General features: G+C 36.7%; 1 protein-coding gene across 1 annotated transcript in view; it reads right to left on the bottom strand.

The window, feature by feature from the left end:
* Positions 1 to 3017: 3017 nt before the first annotated feature.
* The window catches only part of FANCB (FA complementation group B), a 28518-nt gene continuing 8756 nt past the window's right edge, over positions 3018 to 22779 (bottom strand). The window contains exons 3-9 of the mRNA XM_078064152.1: positions 19246 to 19398; positions 18427 to 18519; positions 8879 to 9007; positions 6428 to 6594; positions 5348 to 5799; positions 4992 to 5229; positions 3018 to 4474 (exon numbers count right to left, since the gene is read on the bottom strand). Of these exons, the coding sequence (XP_077920278.1) occupies positions 4063 to 4474; positions 4992 to 5229; positions 5348 to 5799; positions 6428 to 6594; positions 8879 to 9007; positions 18427 to 18519; positions 19246 to 19398 (1644 nt within the window). The 3' untranslated portion in view covers positions 3018 to 4062. The remainder of the gene's footprint in view (positions 4475 to 4991; positions 5230 to 5347; positions 5800 to 6427; positions 6595 to 8878; positions 9008 to 18426; positions 18520 to 19245; positions 19399 to 22779) is intronic.

The following is a 22779-nucleotide window of genomic DNA, read 5'->3' as shown; positions in this document are numbered from 1 at the left end:
AAAATCTTGATTTTGGTTAGAAGCAATTTTTTTTTCTGAAGTAATAAAGTAGTCCCAGGAAAGGGTGGGATTTAGGTTTGATTCAGCGGCACAATAAAACAATTTTGCAGGCTGTAATGTCAGATTCATTCTAATACCTAATTTCCCGTGATTTTTAAATTAGGGCCACCCACTTCCAGCAGGACAGAAGAGCCTCGTCCTCACCAAAACCCCAAGTTGTTTTAGGCCCTCAGTCCAATTAGGCCCAATTTAGGTCTTGTGCTCATCCCAGGCCCGTACCAGCTTCCAGGCAAATGTCTTACATTAACTGGCTTAGACTATTCAGGACTAAGCTCTGGAACTGGGGATAGGGTCTACTTTCCCAATCACATGAGCTGTAGAAAGAAGCTTCCTGACCAAAATGAGAGTTCTGGTACAAGAAAAGGAAGAAATCAATGTGGAAAAGGCAATCAACAGAGTGCATCACACTCCTTTCCGACTCCTGATTGACTGGATATCTAGTGATAAATGTTTTAGCTGATGGCATGCTTTACTGGCCCATAACACTGCTTGTACTTTTGGGGTAAGTGACTGCTGCTGTGAGGACATGGGTAATTAAAGATAAAATTTAAAGATACTAAATAATTTTCCTAGCTGAACTCAGAACCATTAGGTTGGCCTCAGTTATGCACAGAAAAAAGGGGAACAGTGAGGGCAGAGAAGGTTTCTGACTTTCTGCCCTTATGACCGACCACTCACTATTGACAGTGCCTGCTATCCTACTGAATAAAAAGGCAAGGCAGGATTATTGAAATAAGATCCCAGAAAGGGCCAGACCAATGGCACAGTGAAGATACTGAACAGTAGTATTTTTATAGGAGAGGGCGATTTTGCTGAGGTAGAAAGCAATTCAAGTAACAGATCCAGGCAACTCAAAAAGGGAAAACAGAACGAACCAGAGGATCCAATTAAGTACACAGTTTATGGGTCAGCATTCTTTCCATTACACCATACTGGCTTTGGCATTAGAAGCCTGACTTTCTCCAGATGGGGTTACCTAAGAAATAGTTTTCACTCTCAAATTCTTAGAATGGAAAATAATGTTTCCACAAGTTTGAATATAAGGAAGAAAAAGGACACCTCTCAATATCTGGTACTGTCCAAGTTCTAGGCAAGAGAGAGAAAGCATTACATAGGTTTCTAGCTTGGACAGTTGATGTTTTTGCCTTTATTGGGAAGAGCAGGCAGAGAAGTAAGTTAATTAGATCTTTTCTAAGACTGGGAAAAAACTGAGCATTCAATTTTATATGGTATAAAGAGATGTTATCAGGACAATAAAAGATTCACTTATATATTAGAATTCTAAAAGGATCTGCTCATTTTGAAAATCTTTGTAACAAGGGTGTATAGCATTAACTTGCTTAGGTGGACTCCCTTAATTTGGTCTAACATTTTGTTCATACTGGGGACAATACTAATAATTATACTTTATGGGTTGCTATAAGGATGTAATCACACATATGTATGGATATGGATATTTGCTTGTATGTGTTTTTCAAGCTTACTGTTTGGCATATAGTTGGCCATCAATAAATATTACATTTCTTCCCCCTCCCTCAACCTAGTCACCAAACTGAATAACATCATCTTAAGCTGGCTTGCATGCATTCCTTAGTTAAGGGATCAGGAGGACAACAAAAAGTTTTGTGTCTGAAAACTGTGGTGTGCTCTGTTCTAAAACAAGACTCATTTTCACTTCAGTGTGGATTTGGGAGAAGCATGTTTTTGAGGGGAACTTCAGATTCATGACCAGGACAGTGGTCAGAGGAATGTGCTTACGGGTACACGCAAACACTACTGAATCATGAGAGAGTGGCAAGGGCATCATTCCCTCAAACTTCGGCTGTTCTTACTTGTAGTAGGTAGGAAAAATATACTGGAATACAAAACTCACTTGCAAAGAGGTTATTTGATGTATATAGATGAATACATTTTGGTTGCTTTTATAGATAAAAAAGAAGCAACATGCTTTTTTTGTATTATCCTAACTTTCCTACAGATAAACTATTATAGTTAAATTGTTTACTTTTTGACAGCCTCCATTTTTCAACTTAGTTCCCACATTTTATACATGGTTGTTGTTTCAGAACATGTCACGGGCAGTTTCAATGTACCTACTGACACATACTGCTTCCAGATCTCCATAATTAATCCTGAAATTATACCATTTCCATTTCCACAAAGTCTGAAATCTTTTCTATCGACATTTCAAAGAAATAGAGCTGTAAGGTTCTATCTCCATTTGTAATGGATTACAAAAACAAGAGGTAGCATATTATATGGACAATCATAAAAAGAAAATAATAACCTGTATTTTCTAAACCCCATCTGCAACACCAGATCATTAAGCACGAGCATTTTGAAGGCATGGCGGAAATTAGCACTTCAGAGCTGCAAGCATGAATTGCCACTTTTTATAATCATCTGTTTCTTTCAACTCAGATCAAAACTTCCAACTCACTTAAGGATTTTAGAGCAAAAAGAATCAGAAACATTCCTTTTGGCCCATATCCTTTTGTGTCTTCCCCTCTCCTGACATTCTCTTATTACTCCAGCATTCTTATTTTTCCAAAAAGAATAGGTTAAATTTTTACCCTTTTGAAATGTCTCGTTGGACCCCTTAAAAAAAATCACTTTTTTTTTTTTTAAAGATTTTATTTATTTGACAGAGAGAGACACAGCGAGAGAGGGAACACAAGCAGGGGGAGTGGGAGAAGGAGAAGCAGGCTTCCCGCGGAGCAGGGAGCCCGATGCGGGGCTTGATCCCAGGACGCTGGGATCATGACCTGAGCCGAAGGCAGACGCTTGACGACTGAGCCACCCAGGCGCCCCTAAAAATCACTTTTTAACTGTTAAGTGAATTTCCACTTATTTTTAAATTTCTCAGTCTCTAAGGAGCGTCATATTCTTTAAGTTACTTTAGTTAGAATTCTATATTTTAGCTTTGCCCAGAGTTGGAATTACAAATGGCTTAAAGGCGGGCGCCTGGGTGGCTCAGTTGGTTAAGCGACTGCCTTCGGCTCAGGTCATGATCCTGGAGTCCCTGGATCGAGTCCCGCATCGGGCTCCCTGCTCGGCAGGGAGTCTGCTTCTCCCTCTGACCCTCCCCCCTCTCATGTGCTCTCTCTCATTCTCTCTCTCTCAAATAAATAAATAAAATCTTTAAAAAAAAAAAAAACAAAAAAAAACAAAAAAAAACAAATGGCTTAAAGGCATTTTCAATTTTTTTCAAATAGTGGCCTATGCAGTATGCTTAGCTTTTTGAAAGAAATAGGCTTTTCAGAGAAATGCCCTAAAATTTTCATATTCCTATAGACTTACACAATTTCAGAGAAGCTCTCTAATAAAATTTAAATTAACAAGGGGTTCAAAGATTTTCATTTTAATGGTCTCACCCAGACACTCCGCGATTTCAATTTCCACAGGAGCTTGATGTTTACAGAAACTTGTGAATCCTAATAACCTTGTTTATCTGTTTGAAGCTAATTTTTATATGCTAGGTTTTACTAAACAGGATACAATAAAAGGACTATTTAAGTTTTTTGAAGATTTAGACCAAAATACTGTTAGATCACTTCTGCCGTCACTTAAGGTAACTCTAAGGCAGGATTTCTCAACCTTGGCATTACTGACATTTTGGGCAGGATCATTCTTTGCTGTGGGAGCTGTCCTGTGCACAGTAGAATGTTTAGCAGCATGCCTGGTCTCCACCCACTAGATGCGAATAGCACCCCAACCTCACCCTCCCCAACCCCAATTACTTCTCACAACCCCCCAAAAAATGTCTCCAGACACCGCCAAATGCCCCTGGGTGGGGGGTGGGGGCAGAAGGAAGCAAAATGGCCCCGGGTTGAGAACTGCTGCGCTAAGGCATGCTATTTCGTGCATCAATACCTACAATTCTACAAGCCTCGATCTTTATTTTTGCAAAGGAAGCATATAATGTAAAATGAAAACAAATCTGGAACCAAAATGTCCTGGCAGAGAAAACATGCGTTAAAATAAATCAAATTAAGATTATAATTATAAACCAGCCAGTTTCTGGGCAGCAAGGTCTGATCTCAGCTGAACCTCAGCTAATTTCAAAGTCATTTCTCTATAAAGAACACCACTCACTTTTAGGTCTGTCCCTAATATTTGCTTCTTTTCTCTCTGAAGTTCTTTTCTGTAGGAATGGATGTTTTCCTCTCTGTCTGATAAAGCCGCCACACCACTACTCTTTTCTTTGCTTGCTTCACAACTTTGCACCAAGTTGTTTTCAACCTTAACTAAGGCAGAAGAAAGAGAACCAAGGATAACCAGTTCCTTCTCCAAAGTTAACGCCAAATGATTAATTAGGAAATCGACACTTCCGAATTTTAGATTTTTGAAGGAACAGTTTATAGGGAGAGCTCTGATGAAATTATGAAGGCACTGGAACAAAACTGTTTGATTCCTGGAATAAAAAACCAAACATAACATTATAAAACTTGGGACAGCACAAAGCAGTTGTATACAACTTACTATAGTAATTAATACTCATTTATAAATCCTCTCATGATGAATAGAACCAATAATGCATGCATGTGATCTTTGATATAATTCAGACTGTAGCAATCAAATATACATATTCTATACCAAGTCAGTTAATGTTCAGCACTTGCCTCATGATTAATTTTTTCTCTGAGTAATAAGATTAATATTATATTTTTTAAAACGTCATTGCAGGAGAAAGGTAAGTAGAAATCTTAAAATAACTATTAGGGCCTAATCAACCAAAAAAAAAGCCCAAAACAAACATCAAGTTAAAACAGCTCTAGTTTCCACATGAGGCCACCTGTCCACTGAGGCTATACCAGGCAATGACCTGGACATGTCCCACAGTGACACAGATCTCTACTGTGGAGATGGCTCTTGGACCACACACATATGCACTAACTTCTCTGGACATATTCCAATTTGATATGCATTACCTGGAATAGACTATTAAAATCCCTTCAAATGGTGTTTTTTGTTTCCACTTGAAGAGTGTCCCATAGAAACTTCCTGGCATTTTGCAAAAGCAAATTTCTGGAAATTCTTTGATTTCTTCACACTTCATGTGTTCTAGGAGCCACGTCTTCATTGAAGTCAGAGAATAGCTGGGTGATGTGATTTGAAAACAAGTTTTGTTAAACGCTGTGAGAAGTGCAAACAGATCTTCCATGTGTTCTACAAGAAAAACATGTCACAAGCTCTGTCATTAAACTGTCCATTATCAAGTAAAAAGAGTTCTTGAAATTTTCTAATTCAATTAGGTATATGATTAAAAAGTACCAACAAAAATTACCTATAGGTTTCTTCTTTGGAAATACCAGCAGGTATTGCCTACTTGAAAGGTCTTCTAGACTTAAAAAAAGTCTGCCACACTGAATATAATGATCTTCTGAGTTACCATTTTCCCTCTCCCTAATTTGTAGCAGCACAGTGCAACAAAAATTACTGAATGCTAAAAGTGGTGAAAGAGATGTTACAGCAGTAATGACCTGTACACACTCTTTCTCAGATGACTGTTCACAAACAAAGCTTTCTTCTTCCTTTTCCTCTTCCTCTCCCTCTTCCTCACTGTCAACAGCCAACTTGATCCTTTTTGCCTCTGATCCTATTTCACATGGCACTGAGCATGGTGCTGGGAAAAAATCCCTAGTCAACTTGATAACCCTATTTTGACACTTAATAAGCCGACGGCTGGAGCTATGAGCTTGATCCATTAACAGTGATAAAGTCACATGATTCAGGGACCTGTAAAAAATCCAGAGTTGAGTTGTCTTAAAGCTCATTCTTTAAAATAAAAGAGATGATTAAATGCTACACAAACAATAAAAAATTTCTCTCTTTTCCTAGGAAACATCATTTCAAACATAAAGTATATCAGAAAATCAAGTATATAAACCAAACACATTTTTAAAGATCCTGTAATAGCACTTTTCTTGAAACAGGAAAGCAAAAACATTGTAAATATGTTGAACTGCAGGAAAATAACTTCCTTGAGAGAAAGGAATGGTAAAATAATGCTGGATTTTACTTTTGAGGTAGGTTCTGCCCCTTCTTTTTAAACAAGAAAAAAAATACTCATTTTTTAAAGAGTTTATTTTGGCAATAGTTTAGAATGCAAATAACTCTAAAAACTCTATTTTATACTCCCCTAAATAACTTGGATAAAATCTGCTTTTTAATACAGAACATTGTTTATCCCTCAGCAATGATACTGTCTGGGATATGATATTGTGAAAATTAATTTCACCTGATTCTATTTACATTTTTTAATATGGCTAATTAGAACATTTAAAATTGCTTATGTGGCGTACATTATATTTCTGTGGGACAGTGCTATTCTAGACCATCAAGATAATGTTATCATGATACTTACAGCTTCAAAGAAGATACGGTTTTCACTCCAACAACCAAGCTGTCATCTATTACATGATACCATATCTTCTTTACTAGCTGTTCTGAATCTTGAAAATTGTCTGGTATCCTTTCATCAAAGGTACAGACAGGATTTTCTTCTTTACCACAAAGAGTAAAAAGATGTGCCTTATAGAAAAACATGTTAAATAACTGATTACCAAAAAAACCTACCAAATGTGGCGAAACTACAAAAATAATGTAAGTCAGCTTTTCGTCAGGCCTTATAGCTTACATATCTTAAATTGTCACCTATAATATTTTACATTACAGATTATATATAAATCACTAAAACAAAATTTATAGAACTTATATGTAATTAACTATCTATTCAGATCAAGAAGCATGGCTTGATTGGAAACAAGATGAGGTATCCAAAACAGAGCCAGCAAAGACATAAACTTGGAATCCATTTTGAAAAAATTCTGACAGTATGTGTCCCAGGCATGCTGAAAACAATCCAATCATTATTAAAGTGACTTGTACTAAACCTATAACTGTAAAATTTTGTACAAATAAAACTGATTATCTTTGGACTGCTGATCAATTATGGCTAAAATTGTATTCTTAAAGTCCAGGCCATACTCATTCATTTCCATGCACATATGGATTTATAATAACAATAGAAATGGTGGGAGGAGGAGGAGTAATAACCATAATAATTCACAACACTTACTGAATGCTTACTATGTGTCAGGCACTGTTCTTAATGTCGCTCGTGATTCAATTTGCTTAACCTTCACACAAAAAAAACCCTAGTACCCTAGGTCGGTAGTATTATCTACACTTTCCAGATAAGGAGAACAAGACACAAGGAAGCTAAGTACCTTGCCCAAAGTCACCCAGCTAGCAAGTGGCAGAGCTGGGATTTGAACCAAAGCAAACTGGTTCCAGAGCCCATGCTCTATCTTAACAACTACTCTATCCTGCCCTTCTATGTGGGCAGTAATTACTGAAAAAAGATATGGGCATTTACATTCTAGTGGACTAAACAACTTCCTAGGAATCTGATGCTTCTGCCAGTAGCTGTGAGCTTTGAGGCAGGCCATTCATTCGAAACCTGGGGAAATTTTTGCTACCTGCCAGAATTGTTTTTAAAATTAATCACATAAACAGCCCCAAATGGTGCCTTGCACACAGTAGTTTCAGTGCAGTCACTTTTAAACATTTCTTCCCCTTTTCTAATATTGGCAAAATCAGGGTGTCTGGGTGGCTTAGTCGGTTCAGCATCCAACTCATGATTTTGGCTTAGGTCATGATCTCAGGGATGTGAGATCAAGCCCTGCGCTGGGCTCTGTGCTGGTCATGGAGCCTGCTTAAGATTCTCTCTCTCCCACTACCTCTGCCCTTCCTCTCTCTCTCCTGCTCTAAAATAATAATAATAATAATAATAATAATAATAATAATACTGGCAAAATAGTTGGGGTGAGGTGGCGAAGGGAAATGGGGAGACTTTTAAAAATGACCTTCATGAGCTTTCCCAAGAGATTGGTATTGTAATATGGAAATGCAACATGATGTGCTTTTGTTATGATTCTCACATTAACGGAATCATATTTTGGACCCAAGTCCTCATATTGCTAAGACTGAAATACAGACACAAGGCATAGACTGCTATGAGAATGGTCAATCTAGAAGAAAATCAGAGCTAGGCACTAAGGTGACTTGAGGGAAAAAACTTACTGGATTAAATTTCTCTATGCTAGCTTTTCTTGATTTATTTGTAACTTTGCTATGCTGTCTTTGTATGGAATTAATGTGCATAAATACTATTTTTTATGAAGTCAGGGAGCTTTTGCTAACTTTCTACATTACTGTACTGACATAAGCAACTGCAAGGTACCTAAAGAGGTTCTTATGCTGGTCAACCACAAGAAAAATGAGAGTAAAATTATAAAAGGCAGATACAAACACTAAAAAAGCATAGCAATTTAGGGGCATTAACCAGAGGAATAAATACCCTTAGAAATGAACATTGCAACAGACAAAAAGAACAATTATAATACTGATGAAATTACATATTCATTAATGAAAGGTTGAATAATATGCTGCATATTCTGTTTAAGGAGTCAGAAAGTACATAATTCACTTAGGGGTAATTTCTATGCAAATCATACAAATAAAAAAGTTTAATAGTTAAATCTTTTGAACAAGAGGACTTGTTCCCCAAGGTTCCTGATTACTGAGATTTTAATATCCTACAGAATAATTTGCAAATTGGTAAAATATTGGCTCCTTAATCAAATATTTTCAAGTCATGAAAGTCCAGCATTATAATCCCTGCCACTTTGCTTCTTGGATCCATTAAGTGGCATTTTCTAAAATATCCAAATATTCCAATTTAAGTGATGCTTCAATAGCTTGTAGATTTTCAATTCATAAGATGATAAAATGGTCACATGATTAATTTTACCTTCTCTGCACTTGATGTACTATCATCTTTCCCTTGAACCAGGTTTATTAAAGTTTTGTAAGATTTTGAAATAATTTTTTCCTTAAGCAAGAGATGCTGCTGCAATTCCTGAATAAAAGCCAAACCAACCTATAAAATAGAAAGAAAAACCATTGCCAGAGACATTTCAAATGAAATCTGATGATACCATTAATTCAGAAAGTACTTTCTCCAAATTTGCTTATTAATTCATTTTTCTGTAGAAACGCAGAGAATACTTCTCAGAGCAAAACTATTTTCTTCACAAATTTTAAGTAATTATAAAGGAAACGAACACAGCAAGTAACTGCAATAGAGTTTATGTACCCCATTACAAGAATGCCAATGTATTAGCATGCATTTCCCCACTGAATTAAGCAATCAATCGATACAAATATGGATGTCTAATCAATATGAATAAAAATCAAGGGCTACCAACACTCCTACCCCCACAGGTAAACTATTTTTCTTGTTGAAATAATTTCTGCTTCAAAAAGCAAAGACATCATTATGAGTAGAAATGGTCACTTTTAATTTGATACTATTTGAAATCCTGTTCATATAACATCTATAGCAAATTTTAAAGATAACACATAGCCCCCAAACTGCCACAAGTTTATTTTTGTGCTAATAAACTCAGTGTTAAGGTGGGCTCTTAACTACAGGAAACAAACAAAATTTGGCTCTGAGCTGGGTAGGGAGCAATCCATTCCTTTTATTATAGCAGATAAACAGATTTCACTACCAAGGATGAAACATTCATGAAATGTATTTTGCTACTGAAAATATAAAGTCGTATCACTGAACTGATAGAAGTGGTTTCATTTCAGATGGATATCTGAGACTGTTTAAGTATTAATTCAGCTTTTAATCTAACTTGTTTTTCTAGATTGAAAACATAAAATGCATCCTTTTTTTAATCCCTTTCTTTCAAATTACAGTTTAAGTCAGGTAAATTCCTTTAACTTCTTATTGGTGAACAAAAGCTGGAAAGTGAAGACTGAATTATATCTTACCTCACTGCACAAAATATGTAAAGTGTCTAGCTAATATTTTAAAACTTCATCTGTCGACCTATTTCTGTGGGCTCCACATTATTCACACTTATTCGCTGAGTAATTTGTGACTTAGGGAAAGGGAGCTGTACACATCAGAGTGGGGGAGCCAAATCGGAGAATGCTGAGGGGTAAGGAGTAGAAGAGAGGAATATGTGGGCAGACTGACAATGAAAGCACTCTCAAAAATTATCTGTGTTCTCTCTTCCCTACTCTCTTCAAAACACCCCCCGCCCCACTCCAGGACTAAATGGTGAATCACTAGACTACTTAAATATTCTATGTTGTGAAGTTTTGTTATAAAGCTATAAAAATAACCATATGATAAAACATTCAAACGGCATAAAAATACTTCTCAACTTCTATTTCTAGACCTTCAATTCCATTTGCATAGCCAACAGATTGTTTACCTTTCCAGAACTTTTCTATGTGTATGTTAAGGAATGCTTTCTTTCTCCTCACTACAAACAAGCAAATAAAACATAACCCAAACCAAATACAGGAGCATACTGTACTGCAGAACACCAAACCTTGCTTTTTGGTCTTTTTATTGTGATCTCTCTCATACACGCAGAAAAGGGCATAATACAAAAAACAGTTTACAAACTAATAATGAAGTCAACACCCAAGGAACCATATGCAGTCAGCTGCCCATGGGCACTGCCCAGTCACGAACTTCTCTTTTTCCAATAGAGGCAACACTACCCTGGCCTTTTAAGGTAACTTCCTTGTTTATCTTCATAATTTTACCATCACTGTATCTCCTAAAGAATATTTTTAGTTTTTTGTGTTTTGCTTTTGAACCTTTTATGAATGGAGCCATTCTGTTTGTGTTAGGTTTTTAGAGTCATCCCATTTGTCGCCAGGAGCTGTAGTCTGTGACTTTCACTGCTCTGTAGTATTCCATCATATGACCATACCAGCTCGCTTCTCCATTCTCCTGCTGATGGACATCTGGGTTATGTCCAGGCATGCATGGACTATTACAAACAGTGCTGTTGTGAACATTCCTGTACATGTGCACAAGTTTCTCCAAGGTCCTGGTCTCCCCATTTCCCCTCCAACTGGTTCCCTTCCAACCAGGTGGAAAACAAATTCCATAGGGGAAAGAACGGTGAGACAGACATTGGTTCTAGCTCTGCCTGTCCTTAACCTTTCTGGTTATTTGTTTCCTCACATGTAAAATGGGGGAGGAGGGGTAGACTTGTTAATCTCCAAAAGACCTTCCAGGGGATGCTGGGTGGCTCAGTTGGTTAAGCGTCATGATCCCAGGGTCCCGGAATTGAGCCCCATGTCGGGCTCCTTGCTCAGTGGGGAGTGTGCTTCTCCCTCTCCCTCTCCCCCCCCACCCTGCTCATACTCCCTCTCTCTCTCAAATAAATAAATAAAATCTTAAAAAATAAAATAAAAATAAAATAAAAGGCCTTCCAATGCTTGGAAATATTTTTATCCAACTTAGGAGCTAGTGATAACATGTGGATACTTGAAACAAAATGGACATGCAACTCTTATTCACCACTTCCATATGCTCCTGCCTTCTCTCTGTGTTTCTTTCTTATTTTCCTTCTATAAATCTGTGCTACCTTCTGAGCAAGTTTTTTTAGGATTTTATCTTTATTTTTTTTTATTATGTTCAGTTAGCCGTTGTATAGTACATCATTAGTTTTTGATATAGTGTTCAGTGATTCATTAGTTGCATATAACACCCAGTACTCATTATAGCACATGCCCTCCTAATTTTTGTAACACAGTTTGGCTTGCTTCTTTGCTCTGCATCTCTTTGAGTCAACTCTTAAATTCACCTGATGAGACTTTTTTATTTCAATGTATTTTTCACTCATAGATACGCTATTTGGTTATTTCCTGTGAATAATTGCTCATGATGCCTTATTTCTTTATGTGCTTATTCTGTGAGTGATTCATTTTCTTTGAAAAACTACTTGTGAGATTTATAAGAGGCCTAGGATAAAATGTATATTTTGAGAGAGGATGGGATGTTTGTTTCTGCCAGTTGTCTAGAGTACTACTGCTTTAGTTTAAACACAAACGCTCCCAGGCAAAAGTAGCAATAGTGTTCTCTGGGTTCTCTCTGGGTTCCAGCCTTTACAGTTTGGCTTGATAACTTATTCTTACATTTTCAGCATTCTGAAGCTTTTAGGGAGATTTTAAAAACATATTTCAACTATGATTTTAACTTGTTTTTATCAGAAGAGTTGGTCCAAATAAATTAGGTAACATGTTAGTAGAGGTGGAATTTCTAAAAGTCATGCTTTCATAAATTATTTTGGCAACATTTCTAAATCAGTATAAAGATCTACCTTATTTTTTGACAGCTGCATACTATTCAATAGTTCAAGGATATTATAACTGATCTACCAAACTCCTAATGATGGATATTTAAAATGACTGAATTTTGTTGTCCTTAAATACTACATAAACATCCCTATAAAATCATCTTTACCGTACAAGTATATCCTTAGAATAGATTTCCAGAAGTAAAACTGCGAGAGTAAAAAGATATGTCCAATTCACATTAGCAATAACAAGTTTCCTTCTGAGGAGGTTGAGCCACTTTACATTCTCAAGAATACTGTTTCAGAATCCATATTCACATTAAGGAAATTCATCCTTTGTCACTTGTTACAATTTCTATTTACATAACTTGTCTTTTTATATATTTTACTTTGTTCAGAGAACAAAAGTTTTTAATGTAATTGATCTTTTCCTTTATGGGAAACCATCTTAAGGGCAGTTAGGGGGAAGAGATTCCTTACGTACAGAGGGAGGAACATCAGAATAACGTCAGACCTATCCACAGAGACCTGGCAAGCCAGAAAGGGCTGGTAAGACATATTCAGGGTACTAAATGAGAAGAACATGCAGCCAAGAATACTCTATCTGGCAAGGCTATCATTTAGAATGGATGGAGAGATGCAGAGCTTCCAGGACTGGGAGAAACTGAAAGAATATATGACCACTAAGCCAGTCCTGCAAGAAATATTAAGAGGGGTTCCATAAAAGGAGAAAGACCCCGAGAGTGATATAGAACAGAAATTTACAGAGACAATCTATAGAAACAAGGACTTCACAGGCAACATGATGACAATAATCTTTCAATAATCACTCTCAACATGAACGGCCTAAATGCTCCCATAAAATGGCACAGGGTTGCAGATTGGATAAAAAGACAGAACCCATCCATATACTGTCTACAAGAGACTCAATTTGAACCTAAAGATACATCCAGACTGAAAGTGAAGGGATGGAGAACCATCTTTCATGCCAACGGACCCCAAAAGAAAGCTGGGGTAGCAATTCTCATATCAGACAAATTAGATTTTAAGCTAAAGACTGTAGTTAGAGATACAAAAGGACACTATATCATTCTTAAAGGGTCTATCCAACAAGAAGATCTAACAATTGTAAATATCTATGACCCCAGCATGGGAGCAGCCAACTACATAAGCCAACTGTTAACCAAAATAAAGAGACATATTGATAATAATACGTTAATAGTAGGCGACCTTAACACTCCACTCTCAGCAATAGACAGATCATCTAAGCAGAAAATCAACAAAGAAACAAGAGCTTTGAATGACACACTGGACCAGATGGACCTCATAGATATATACAGAACATTCCACCCTGAAACAACAGAATACTCATTCTTCTCGAGCGCACATGGAACTTTCTCCAGAATAGACCACATACTGGGTCACAAATCAGGTCTCAACCGATACCAAAAGACTGAGATTATTCCCTGCATATTCTCAGACCACAATGCTTTGAAACTGGAACTCAATCACAAGAAAAAGTTTGGAAAAATTCAAACACTTGGAAGCTAAAGACCATCCTGCTCAAGAACGTCTGGGTCAACCAGGAAATCAAAGAACTTAAACAATTCATGGAATCCAATGAGAATGAAAACACATCAGTCCAAAACCTATGGGAAACGGCAAAGGCGGTCCTAAGGGGGAAATACATAGCCATCCAAGCCTCACTCAAAAAAAATAGAAAAACCCTGAATACACAAACTATCTTTACACCTTAAAGAACTGGAGAATCAACAACAAATTAAGCCTAACCCACACACGAGAAGGGAAATAATTAAGATTAGAGCAGAGATCAATGAATTAGAAACCATAAATACAACAGAACACATCAACGAAAATAGAAGCTGGTTCTTTGAAAGAGTTAATAAGATCAATAAACCACTGGCCAGACTTATCCAAAAGAAAAGAGAAAGGACCCAAATTAATAAATTTATGAATGAAAGAGGAGAGATCACAACTGCCATCAAGGAAATACAAACAATTATCAGAAATTATTATCAACAACTATATGCTAATAAATTAAGCAACTTGGAAGAAATGAATGCATTCCTGGGAACCTATAAACTACCAAGACTGAAACAGGAAGAAGTTGATAACCTGAATAGACCACTAACCAGTAATGAGATTGAAGCAGAGATTGGAGGGTATGTAATATGGTGAGTGCTGTGAATTGTGCAAGACTGTTGAATCTCAGATCTGTACCTCTGAAACAAATAATGCAATATATGTTATGAAAAAAAAAGAAGAAGAAGATAGCAGGAGGGGAAGAATGAAGGGGGGGAATTGGAGGGTGAGACGAACCATGAGAGACGATGGACTCTGAAAAACAAACTGAGGGTTCTAGAGAGGAGGGGGGTGGGAGGATGGGTTAGCCTGGTGATGGGTATTAAAGAGGGCACGTTCTGCATGGAGCACTGGGTGTTATGCACAAACAATGAATCATGGAACACTACATCAAAAACTAATGATGTAATGTATGGTGATTAACATAACAATAAAAAATTAAAAACAAAAAAAAACTCCCAAAAAACAAGAGTCCAGGACCTGATGGATTCCCTGGGGAATTCTACGAAACATTCAAAGAAGAAATAATACCTATTCTCCTGAAGCTGTTTCAAAAATCAGAAACAGAAGGAAAGCTTCCAGACTCCCTTCTATGAGGCCAGCATTACCTTAATCCCCAAACCAGGCAAAGACTCCATCATAAAGGAGAATTTCAGGCGATATCCCTGATGACTATGGATGCCAAAATTCTCAAGATCCTAGCTAATTGGATCCAACAGTACATTAAAAGGATCATCCACCACGACCAAGTGGGATTTATCACTGGGATACAAGGGTGCTTCAACATTCGCAAATCAATCATTGTGATAGAACACATTAATAAGAGGAGAGAGAAGAACCATATGGTCCTCTCAATTGATGCAGAAAAAGCATCTGACAAAATACAGCATCCTTTCCTGATTAAAGCTCTTCAGAGTATAGGGATAGAGGGAACATTCCTCAATTTCATAAAATCCATCTATGAAAAACCCACAGCGAATATCATCCTCAATGGGGAAAAGCTGAGAGCCTTTCCCTTAAGATCAGGAACATGACAAGGATGCCCACTCTCACCACTATTGTTCAATATAGTACTAGAAGTCCTAGCAACAGCAATCAGACAACAAAAAGAAATAAAAGGTATTCAAACTGGCAAAGAATAGTCAAACTCTCTCTCTTCACAGATGACATGATACTTTATGTGGAAAACCCAAAAGATCCACCCCCAAATTACTAGAACTCATACAGCAATTCAGTAATGTGGCAGGATACAAAATCAATGCACAGAAATCAGTTGCTTTCTTATACACTAACAATGTAACTATAGAAAGAGAAATTAGAGAATCGATTCCATTTACAATACCACCCAAAACCATAAGATACCTTGGAATAAACCTAACCAAAGAGGTAAAGGACCTATACTCTAGGAACTACAGAATACTCATAAAAGAAATTGAAGACGACACAAAAAGATGGAAAAACATTCCATGCTCATGGATCGGAAGAATAAACACTGTTAAAATGTCTATGCTGCCCAGAGTAATTTATACTTTCAACGCCATCCCAATCAAAATACCAACAGCATTTTTCAAAGTGCTGGAACAAGCAATCCTAAAATTTGTATGGAATCAGGAAAGACCCTGAATCACCAAGGAAATGTTGAAAAAGAAAAACAAAGCTGGGGGCATCACGTTGCCTGATTTCAAGCTCTATTACAAAGCTGTGATCACCAACACAGCATGGTACTGGCACAAAAACAGACACATAGACCAATGGAACAGAATAGAGAACCCAGATATGGACCCTCAACTCTATGGTCAAATAATCTTCAACAAAGTAGGAAAAAATGTGCAATGGAAAAAAGTCTCTTCAATAAATGGTGCTGGGAAAATTGGACAGCTATATACAGAAGAATGAAACTCGACCATTCTCTAACACCATTCACAAAGATAAACTCAAAGTGGATGAAAGACCTCAATGTGAGACAGGAATCCATCAGAATCCTAGAGGAGAACATAAGCAGTAACCTCTTCGACATCGGCCACAGCAACTTCTTTCAAGACACGTCTCCAAAGGCAAGGGAAACAAAAGCAAAAATGAACTATTGGGACTTCATCAAGATAAAAAACTTCTGCACAGCAAAGGAAACAGTCAACAAAACAAAGAGGCAGCCCATGGAATGGGAGAAGATATTTGCAAATGACACTCCAAAGGGCTAATATCCAAGATCTATAAAGAACTTCTCAAACTCAAATAATCAAGTCAAAAAATGGGCAGAAGATACGAACAGACCCTTCTCAAAAGAAGACATACAAATGGCTAACAGACACATGAAAAAATGTTCACCATCATTAGCCATCAGGGAAATTCAAATCAAAACCACATTGAGATACCACCTTACACCAGTTAGAAGGGCAAAAATTGACAAGGCAAGAAACAACAAATGATGGAGACAGTGTGGAGAAAGGGGAACCCTTTTACACTATTGGTGGGAATGCAAGTTAGTACAGCCACTTTGGAAAACAGTGTGGAGGTTCCTCAAAAAATTAAAATAGAGCTACCCTATGACCCAGCAATTGCACTCCTGGGTATTTACCCCAAAGATACAGATTTAGTGAAAAGAAGGGCCATATGCACCCCAATGTTCATAGCAGCAATGTCCACAATAGCCAAACGGTGGAAAGAGCCGAGATGCCCTTCAATAGACGAATGGATAAAGAAGATGTGGTCCATATATACAATGGAATATTACTCAGCCATCAGAAAGGATGAATACCCGACTTTCACATCAATATGGGTGGGACTAGAGGAGATTATGCTGAGTGAAATAAGTCAAGCAGAGAAAGTCAATTATCATATGGTGTCACTTATTTGTGGAACATAAGGAATAGCAGGGAAGACATTAGGAGAAGGAAGGGAAAAATGAAGGGGGGGAAATCGGAGGGGGAGATGAACCATGAGAGACTATGGACTCTGAGAAACAAACTGAGGGTTTTAGAGGGGACGGGGGGGGGATGAGTTAGCCTGGTGATGGGTATTAAGGAGGGCACGTACTGCATGGAGCACTGGGTGTTATACACAAACAATGAATCAAGGAACACTACATCAAAAACTAATGATGTACTGTATGGTGACTATCAGAACATAACATAATAAAAAAAAGAGATTATTAATAATTTCCTAACTGTAATAATAGTATGGTGTGTTTACATAGGAGAATGTCCTTATTTTTTAGGCAATCCCTGCTAAAATATATAGGAGCAAAGTTATAATATTTGGAACTTTCAAATGGTTCCACAAAAATGTACATACACACATGCATATGCACACACAAGCACAGATGAGGAAGATAGAATTTTTCTAAAAAGTACAAACAGTTGAATCCTCCTGAGGACTAGAGAAAACTATAGTGCTGTTCTATGAACTTTTTGGAATACTTAAAAATTTTTATGAATGAAAAAAGGCAGGTTACAAAAGAACATACATCTTATAATCACATTTCTACATAAATTTGCAATATATTCATTAAAAAAATCTACAGGAATATATATGCCAAAGTGTTAAAATGGGTTATATCTCAGTAGTGGACTCATAGGTAATTATTAGTTTCTTTTTAATATTTCTTTGTACTGTCTGAGTATTTTACAGGGAATATGCATTACCTTCATACACTTGGAAAAAACCAAAAACTCATTTTCAGAGAGCTTTGTATGGAAAATTTGAAGGCAAACTGTTCATGTTTGGGACATGTTATGAGTCATCATATTTGATGCTCCTTTAAAAGAGATACTGCGATATACTGATCCTTAAGACCAGAAAAAAATGTGTTCTCAAAAGTGAGCTTCATGTATTTTATTTTGCAAGTCTTATTAAATGTACAGTCCTACCACAAAAAAGTATCATTTTTAGATAATACATTTATAAGTAATGTCATAATAGTTTTTACAGAAGTATTAAAAAGGCAAAGATCCTTTGAAATACCATTTTTTTTCCCACTGAGTTGTTTACGCATTAAGATCCTTTCTTTCAATGTTCTTTCCATCATTTAGAACAGCACTAACCCAAAAAAGCAAAACAAATAGCAAACATAGCCACTAACTTTCAATCCTCTTTCCAGGGGTGGAACCATCAAATAACGATTCTGTTCTTTGTCTTCAAATAAGTCATCTTCATTGCAACCCAATGTTTCACTCTAAGAAATAAAAAAAAATACACTAAAACTGAAATTTTGAAATAAATTGAAAATTTATAAGATTAACAAAATACAATTAAAGTTTATCCAAAGGGCAGTTTTCCATGTTACACACTATTAGATAAGAGACAAAAAATATGTATTTCCCCATCACTTCTTGTAACCAGAAAAAATTACTATTACTATCACCACCGACCTAACATTTCTATACTGCTTCAAAAATATCAGCTTACTAGATTTTTATAAAATCCCACAACTAGGGAAAATAAGAATTATCTTCATTTTATTAAGGAAAAACACAGACTCAGATATTTTATACAGATCTGAAACTTCAGGGGTATTATTTCCCTCTGCCCAAGCTCTTAACATATTATGAACTGTTACTTCTTTTAATAAAGCAGGTTCATTTTATTTTACTCCTTAATTAATCCAATGTTATCATGTTTACTGGTATAAAATGTGACTTTCAGAAGCAACAATAAAGTTAATTTACAGTGTTACTATCACTATATTCCAAATTTATATCAAAAGCATAGTCCATTTGTATAACATTTATTGAAAGGAGAGTCAATGTATAATTTCAAAAATGCATTCTACATATTTTTAAAGTTCAAACGTTTACTGTAAGTATGAAATTACAAACATTGAAACAGTGGGTCAAAAGCTTTAAAGCACTTCAACTTTCTAAAATGGTTCTTAAATATATAAAAAGTATACAGAACTTACTGAATAGTTTATGTAGCCAAGATCTGTTATTATAAATGAACTCAGGCAATCTGAATTCAAGGACTCCTGAAAAACTAGCAGTACTTGTTCATTTCCAGTTCCTATAAAGTCATCTATCAGTACTGAGCTAATTTTTTCCCACTTGGCAGCAACCTGAAAGAAAGAGAATGGAAAAGAAAAAAAAAATCAGATGTGAAATAAACTAAATCCTTTTGTTGCATGTAGGTGTAATGTGTCCTCTTCAATCTTATAAACAAGTAATGAAAATGGTAAACACTAAAAACTAAAGATATTGGGGGATCAGACAACATAAGGAGTTACAACAATTTTACAAATAGCAAGACACTTAAATTTAATATTTTATCAAATGTTTGTCCAGTGTCTGTCACATTCCTGATTTCTATATTAAAATCTTATTATGATTTATAAATTCTAAACTTCTCATGATTATTTTGGAAACTCTAGGTAACTAGAAAGTAGTGGTAAACACTCAAAAGTTCTCGAAGCAGAATAACTTTTAAGAGTCAAGATGAACTTAATACACTAAACTTTGGTGGAAGAGAACATAGCCATTATTAGGGACACAGAGTGGGGAGGGATCCTACTAGTGATGTACCTAGAACCGTCCTAGCCCACTGGAATGATCTGATCAGTTTATACCAGAACACAGGACCCCAAGTTTAAAATAGAAGACAACTTCGTAAAGGTCCATGAAGCTGAAAGCCTCCAGACTGGTCCCCTGGAAAACTAATACCATGGGGATAGCTATCCCTTCTCCCTCAGACAGAAAAGCTAAAACTCCTGCTCAGAATCCTAGCACTAGCAGAGATACATCATCTAGATGATAGAGGGTGGCATGTATTAGAGCAAGACTGTAAGTAAGACTTTAATCTATATAACCAAATATCAATCTTTCCCATATAAGATTAATTTCCAAAGCCAGGATTTTTCACTTATGCAGGGAGAAAGCTTATTTGTATACCCATATCCTCCCTTCCTCCCACCACACCCCCACCATGAGTATCATGGAGTACAATGAACTATGTGAAGACATTAATAGTATGAATGTGCTCAACAGGGGCACCTGGGTGGCTGAGTTGGTTGAGCATCCAACTCTCAATTTCGGCTCAAGTCATGATTTCAGCGTCATGAGATGGAGACTGGCATCAGCTCCGTGCTCAGTGGAGAGTCTGCTTGAGATTTCTTTCCCTCTACCCCTCCCCCCACTCACGTGTGCACTCTAATAAACATTTTTAAAAAAAAAATGTGTTCGACATGCAAACACAATAGAGCTATGCACTCATGTATGCACACACACATTTACAATCTACAGCTCTAGAATAGTGCTGTCCAAATATAGGAGAGCAACAATGCAAGGCATATATATTTAATCTTATATTTAATTTGATCTGCTATATCCAAAATAGTATCATTTCAATTCAATTTTATCAATAAAATTATTAACTAGATATTTTCCTATCATTTTTACTAAGCCTTTAAAATCTGGTGTGTATGTGACATTTATAGCACATTCCAATTCAAACGAGCCACATTCCAAATGTTGAATAATTACACGTGGCTAGAGGCTACCATATTAGAGAGCACACCTCTAGAACATACTAACCTCTATCTACAACATACCAATATCTGTTTTAGGTATACTTGACAATGATTCAGTTTTACCTGCTACACAGATTCTTGTCAAAACTTACAGAGACAATTTCTACTCGAGAGAGAAAGCCTAAGAGAAAAGTTAATCAGGCATTTGTCTAGACTCAGCTCTGTTTCAAGTTCTATCACTGGATTAAACATTACACCTGGGGCTTTTATGAAGGGCTGATCTGAGAACATGCTAACCTTGATTTTCAGTATTTATTCTAATTTATGCTTGTTTGTACTTTACTTGTCTTTTAAGCTGCCTTAATTCCTTTATAGAATGAGGTAGTAAAAGGATGGTTGGATGAATCCATAGCCAACCCAAAGGAAGATTGTGTCTATTGTTTTTTTCCCAATTTGGAGCAAAACTGCTATCAAAGACACCATTTTATTATTCAATAATATATTCACTTTATTATTCAAAACCTCTTACATAATACCACAAACAGTAAATTCCTCTCAGAACTCAATGTCAGGAAAAAAAAATTTCCCCTTGATAGTATGTTTCATTCAGTTGTAAAACCTGCTATATTTGCTTTTTTTGTCCTAACTACTAAACTAAGTATAATTCCTCAAATGCAATCACTTCCCTTAACCCAGGTTTTCTGACATGGTTATCTCTCCTCCCCCTTTATTTGTAGATTCTTAGCCTTTATTCCTGTTTTTAAAGTCATTGCATATTTTACCCTAAGATATATATATTTTTTTAAGTAGGTGAATATAAATGTAACACCAAGGTAAAGCCAAGAGCTGCAAAATTCTCAGAGTAGCAAGGTTACCAAAGCAATTAATGAGCACTGAATTTGTGGATATCAGGGTGTAATTCCAGAGCTTTCGATACAGGGCATTTGAAAACAGCTTAGACGTATAGAATCCCTAAAGAAGTAGCTTAAGAGATGTGTCAGTAGGGACTTAGGTCAGTAACTTGTGCAAAGGATGACGGTCCACTGTAGAGAAAGAAACCTAGAACACAATTTCAAGGCAGGAAAGCCAACCAACTGTTTACAGGCTCACTTACAGAGAGTGGCATGGTATCCCTCTTTGGGTAACATGTTAGTGGCAGAGCTCTACAGCATCCAAGCAGGGGACCCACTTAAAGTGTGTGAGGACTATATTACACTGAATTAATGACGCACAACGGGACTGTTTTTCCTTATCCAGGTGAATAAGGGACCTCAGGTAGGTGCAAGTCAGTGATGACAGTCCTAGCCCTTGTATAACATAATAATAGCTACTTACTGAGCTTCTCCTGTGTGCCAAGCACTGTGCAAGACACTTTACAATGTCATTTTCTTTAATTCTCTCTTCTCAGAGGCAGGATGATCCCAATTTCATAAAGATAGAAAACGAGTTCACAAAAATTAAACACATTCCTTAAGGTAAGACTAGTAAGTGGCTCAGTTGGGATTCAAACCCAGGTGCTCTTCCCATTATCCTGACCCCAGTAAGGATTATAGTTTATACTAGATGTTTCCCTGCTACCATTTCTGGAAAGGCAAAGAGAGTAGAGGAAGACAGAAAATGTTACCTTCCAAATAACCTTCAAATAAAAGTACAATATGCTTTTTAAAGATTGCTTTCAAAATAAAATAGGGTACTTTCAAATTATTTTCTTCCAAAAATTTAAATTTATTTTTTTTAGAGAGAGAGAGCAAGTACACGCAGGGGGAGCAGCAGTGGGAGAGGAGAGAGAATCTTTTAAGCAGGGTCCGTACCCAGTGTGGAGCCCAACCCGGGGCTCAATCCCACATCTCTGCTCAGCAGGGATTCTGCTTCTCCCTCTCCACACCCCCACCCCACTTGTGCTTTCTCTTGCTCTCTCCCCCAAATAAATAAATAAAATCTTTTTTAAAAAAAAGACTCCAGGACACACTCTCT

Source organism: Halichoerus grypus, chromosome X (assembly GCF_964656455.1).
Source record: "Halichoerus grypus chromosome X, mHalGry1.hap1.1, whole genome shotgun sequence".
Taxonomy (NCBI): Eukaryota; Metazoa; Chordata; class Mammalia; order Carnivora; family Phocidae; genus Halichoerus; species Halichoerus grypus.
Note: the sequence above shows the minus strand (reverse complement) of the source record. Positions and strands in the feature narration are given on the sequence as shown.